The sequence below is a fragment of the Folsomia candida genome, unplaced genomic scaffold, assembly GCF_002217175.1.
Source record: "Folsomia candida strain VU population unplaced genomic scaffold, ASM221717v1 Fcan01_Sc018, whole genome shotgun sequence".
NCBI lineage: Eukaryota > Metazoa > Arthropoda > Collembola > Entomobryomorpha > Isotomidae > Folsomia > Folsomia candida.
The window spans coordinates 1187304-1193147 of record NW_019091210.1 but is presented as its reverse complement, the minus strand read 5'-3'; the positions used below and the strand labels follow the sequence as shown (position 1 = coordinate 1193147).

At 38.0% G+C, this 5844-nt stretch overlaps 1 protein-coding gene across 1 annotated transcript; it reads left to right on the top strand.

Moving 5' to 3' along the window:
* Positions 1 to 361: 361 nt before the first annotated feature.
* On the top strand, positions 362 to 1477 carry LOC110857423 (cuticle protein 19.8). Its single transcript, XM_022106019.1, has 4 exons — positions 362 to 376; positions 502 to 528; positions 586 to 705; positions 1004 to 1477. The coding sequence occupies exons 1-4, from the start codon at positions 362 to 364 to the stop codon at positions 1475 to 1477; spliced, it is 636 nt and encodes a 211-aa protein (XP_021961711.1).
* Positions 1478 to 5844: the final 4367 nt, after the last annotated feature.

The following is a 5844-nucleotide window of genomic DNA, read 5'->3' as shown; positions in this document are numbered from 1 at the left end:
GATAAGACTTTTGTTTCAACAGGAATTCAACTTTGTAGGCTAAAATGCATGGAGATGCGTTTACCAGAAACTTTTGTCTCGCCGCCCACGTTTATTAATTTTACTTACCACCTTTTGGCGGAGTATAAATAGCAAGATTTATGCAAAAAGGATTATCAGTCTTCTTTCATTGATCCACATAAAGTGCGAGGGTGTGCAAAAATCATTTATTTGTCTTTGTTCACCTCAGTCATCAGAAACTAAAAGAGATTGAGCTTTCATAAAAGTTTACTTCAAAAAAGTTTTCATACATACACCACAAAATTCAATTAACTTGGAGAGATTGCTGGATAAAGTTTCTTCAATAATAATACTAATAGTAATGGAATTTGGCAAGGTAAAAACTTTAAATACTCTTACCTTTTAACCCGAAAAATCAATAAGTTCAAGGATCTATCAATATCTCATTTATACCTAGTCCGTTTAAGATGGAGGATGATGTGTGATCATGTAATTGTGTAGGAAATTGAATTTGATCTCAAAGCGGATGTAATCCGAAAAAAATCCTCTTTCAATCTGAAGTTGGAAGCTTTTCATTAATTTCAGATCTGCTTTATCTTGGTCATCGGGAGCTTATTCGGACTGATCTCAGATGTTGACTGTGCGGCTTATGAAAAATCTCCTAGGAGCACTCGAAGTGCTACTAAAGATAACAGCGACGGATATGTAAGATCCTTTCAAGTTTGACTTTTGACATTTGGTTGGTGATGATTTTTTAGCCGTGACCTGCTGTTGACATTAGATCAACATTATATTATATGACGTTGTATGTAATAGCTCATACTGCAGAAATGAATTATTATATGCTGTTGTCACGTCATGCTTATCAATACAAATTAACGTGTAAACATCTTATGATGATTAAAGTGCTTGTTTGTATATGTGTATCAGCGAACAAAAATAACATGGCCATGCCCTTTCCACTTGGTTATGATCATGATAACGTTTCTCGTACTCTTTTTAGGGAGCTGCCGCCAATTATAATTTCCAGTACGCCGTGACCGACGGTGGAAACGGTAATGATTTTGGTCACGAAGAAGAAAGGAATGGACTCACCACCAAAGGAAGTTATCGCGTCCTCCTCCCAGATGGTAGAATGCAGGTTGTGACCTATACGGCAGATGAGGGTGGATATAGAGCTCATGTCACGTACGAAAATGTGGGTGGGAGTGGTGGTTCTGGAAGTGGAGGCTATTCTTCACCAAACCCAGCACCCTCAGCTCCCTACGGTCCCCCAGTAAAATCATCCGACACTGCGACTTCTGCTTCTTCTTCCGCCACTAGTAAAGCCTACGGTGCTTTACCTACGACCACGACCTCCTCCACTTCAAATTCAGCGTCACAGCGTTCATCTTTTGGTCAACGGAATTCTGGATCTTTCGTCAAACTGAGACGGAATATCAAGGGTCAACCTCACAACTATAATTACACATTCTAATAATATTATCTGCCCCATGGTTTTAATGACAGTGTATTATGCAATTCGTTAAATATATGTATCGCTTCATACGAATAGATTAAGTACCAAGATTTCTGTACTATCGATAACTAATAAAAAAATCAGCCTAGTTTCCGTTCATGAGAAAGCATGTATTTGTCTTACCCCGACTCCACCCAAGTAAAGATTGATATGTCGTTCAACATTTATTTTTAGACTTACCCAAGACATGACGTGAGCACAATTCATAGCGGTGTTGACGGTCGCTGGCACAGAATTGCTAAGGATGTTGTGAATGGTTGTGATCGAATTGCCACAATGCACGCAACGCCCGATAATCTCTAACCGCAAAGAGGACGATTTTTCCAAGACTCCAAATAATTCATTGCGTATCCTGCAATTTACAATAGCAGTTACCTCCGGTATGCATAAATATTGATAAAAAAAACTTTCTCCGACAAAGTTCTAGCTCGTTCCAAATTCATTTATTATATAGAAATGTGTTGTTTTTTTACAAGTATGTAGACAGATGGTGAAAAGAGTGGTGGCACATCACATGCCAAAAGTATCAACGAGTAGACTATGTGACATTATCTTCAAGCTTAACTTAAAAGTTTGACAGGTTCCATGTTTTGTAGAATGTTGGCTGTTGATGGCTACAATCTTGACACGAAACATGATATCGAACCGTGGAATATCGACTCCACCACTTTAACTTGAGACAAACAAACACAATTTCCCATTCTTATCAGCAATTAAAATTTTTGAAGTATTTTGTATTAGAATACAATACCAATACCCATTTTAGGTGTTCCATCTGAATTCAGATGGCTGTTTGAAGCACCCATCTGACTTCAGATGGTCATTTTAGGTGTTCCATCTGAATTCAGATGGAACACCTAAAATGGGTATTGGTGTTGTATCATTGATGTCATTGATGATCAATGTATATGACAATAATACTGTCATTTGAGATATGAAGATTAATGGTAGGAGAAATTAAAGACCCAAAATTTGTTCGAATTCCAATAGTGATAAGAAAAATTTTTATGATTAACACTTTTAACTTTGTAACTTGCATTTTGAAGTTTACTTTTCACTTGTATCTATGTGTAATTATGTAAATCAGAACGAGTTATGCATTTATTTGTATTGACGGCGTATCTATGTATGCATGTAAAATGTATGTGGACACAAGTAATTGATCTGAAACATTATACAAATTATGCTAAGATTTTATGTATTTATTCAAATTTGCTAATACGCAATAAATGGCTTAAAATTATCCAAAAGTGTTCAACTTAACAAACCACATTTTACTCAATCTCGTTATGCTTATCGTTGTCCGAGTTAATTATTGCAAGATAGTTAAATGCATATCACGTCTTAACTAAATATTCAGTCGACATTTACACATATATAGACTATTGATTCACTTATCTGCAAATATATACATAGGTTTGACCAAGTGGCAAGTGTAATATTTCATACTCTGTGGAAATTGATAATCATGCAATTTCAGATAATATATGTAAATGTATAAGATACTAGATATACATATCAGGCACTTAAATATGCATGTGCGACACATATTTAAGCAGTCTTGTCATAGTGAAAGATTATCAATAGTCAAGTAGATGTATGTACATACATATGTATGTATGTATAAATATATACATATAATTTTTATATAGTATTTAGGCTGGGTATCCACCTTTTTCCGTCTGTACCAATGCATACTGATTCACAAGAAAGTTTTCAGCACAAAGAGAGCTTAAGCATACCTTCCTTCTTTGTATGTTCTCCGAGCTAAAAACCTCAAACACCTTAAAGTTTCTGGAAATGTGCAAAAAAAATTCAAAGAAACTAGCTGGCATTTCCAGCAACTCTTTTACGAGGAGGAATATCATCTCGCAATCTTTCAATCGTTAGAAACGCAAATCTTTAACCACTTTCCAAAACCTTTCACCCTCCTGGTCAAAAAGTTACCAGAAATTGCTTTCACCCGCTTAAAAATCTTGACAATTATGGCCCTCCGCTCGACCACAAAACTGACCACACCCACCCACAAAATTGCCCCACACAAGGCAAAGGCGTACTTCAAAGCTTCCAAAGAGACTAGGACGAACTCATCAAATTCTGGCTGAATCGTAACATCGCTATTAATTTGTGTGTAAAACTTTTTAAACGTTTCATTCCCATATTTTCTCATTTCTTTTAGTCGATCTGATGACCTGACTAAATGCTGCCATGTCTCGACTAACCCCGACTCCACCAGCCTCATATGGGTCGAATAAAACCGAGGGAATACGAAATTTCTATATCCGCTCATTACAGTGGCCGTTCGAAACCCTACCTCACCACTGCGACCATCGATGACTAACCGCTTACCCAGAAATCTTATCGGCTCCGTAAAATAACCTAAATCATCTGCAGCATTCATTATTACGAAGGGTTCACTCGTTTCAAAATTTTTCCGGAGAGGTTTTGAGTTTGAAATATTTCGAATTATATCTTCAACCGAGGTTCCGATGTGGATGACAAAGACAATTCTCTTATCCAATGAATCGAGTAACCTCCGATAAGCGGGACTTGCCGCAACCATCAATTGTGGGATTATGATACCCTTAAGGGTCGAGTCCGTCGTGACGGTTCGCCTCGATCCGTTCATGGCAGCGCTATAAAATCTGAACGAGCTTGTTGTTAGTACGGGAAGTTTGGAGGACATGAGCTCTTCCATGGTTCGAGGTACCTTGGGAAATTCAGGAACCGCCAGAAATGAAAACATGGCTCCCTGGTACAAGTTTTCCATCAAAATGTAGCACCCAAATGACCAAACGGTCGAGACAATCAGAGCTACGCGTCTTTTTGCAAAAATCTTTGTCCCGTCTCCCTTTTCACTTTGCCCCAAGAGCATGGCGGTAACTTTGAAAAGGGCGTTTGTAATATATTTCTTCAAAACAATTGAATAACTGAATCCAGAAGCAGAAACCGAAATCTGAACTAAACTTGAAATCGTGATGCACGAAACGACTAAAAGAATCCACGTCGTTGTGTCGAATGGCAACAGAAATATTGCGAAATTATTCGCCACGGCTGGAAATACGGTAACGACGGAAAACTCGAATTTCGCAAAATTCACGCCGTAAAGACCGTAATTTTTTTGAAGTATTTGGTCCAGCTTTCCATTTGAAAGAATAGAATTAAAGTTTATACTTCCGATTGTGTCTCGGTTCACAGTCTTGTTCCCTGATGTCCAGAATGAATAAGTGAAGTTAAATTTTTGTCGGAGAATGAACAGCGGACAAAATTCGTATGAACGAATATTAAAGAAATGTCTTAAAACTGGGGTGCAGTCACCCTCCTGCTGGATTAATTTTGAACCAACGTGCTGCACTATATTCGCATGAAGATTCAAATTTTGCGCGTCCCAAGCTACATCAATTTGACGAAGGATGAAGGACAAAGTAAGATTTTCTGCAATTAATAAAGCCTTGTTTGAAGGACAGAGTAAACATGGTACAAACACCGATCCCGGGTAGTTGAGGCTGAAAAGGACTAATTTTGAAGGGTTGCGTCCTTCAGTGTAACGCTTGTAAATAGCTGTGATATCCGGAGAAAGTGAGAAGCCAGATCCAGTAGGTGAAGAAGAAGACGAGAAAAATGAGAGCGAATGTCCAGAAGGCGTACTTTTTTGTAATGCCGACAAATGTTTCGTATGCAGTAATTGGCTCTGATTCAGTGGAAACTTGGTCCTCATCCGTCTAATTATTAAGGGATTTATATTTTATGGGAGAAATTACTAGGAGTAGTTTAGGGCTGCATTTAAAAGTAGTGTCACCTTATTATCCGTGGGATTTCTAGTGCTTTGCCTGTCTTGATTCTTTGTCAGTCTCAATTTCATCCTTCAAAATTACAGATTTTGTGTAATAATGTTCGTTATTTATACTCATTACTCGTTATACTCATCATTGAATTCATACCAATAGATTAGTGTAAACATGAGGAGGGCCAAAAAGACAGAATATGCAGAAAACCATCCAAATGTCGATGGCCATCGTATAGCTCACTACCGGAGATTGCTGACTAATAAGAAATTGCAATTACAGACACACGTGTATGTAAAATACCTTGCAAGATGTACATATTGTGGAATTACAGGACTGCAGCGAACATTGCAGTTAAGGTGAGGACCGTGGTCAATGAAATTCCTATCCGAGCCTCGACCATGTTCGACGGGATAAGAAAGCAGAGCCAAGTGATGAAGATTAGCAGGACTGAGGGCAAGTAGGTCTGGACGAGGTGGTAGCTCAACTTTCTTCTCAGTTTAATTGTAAAGACCAGAGCAGAGTAATTTCCTCCTTGAG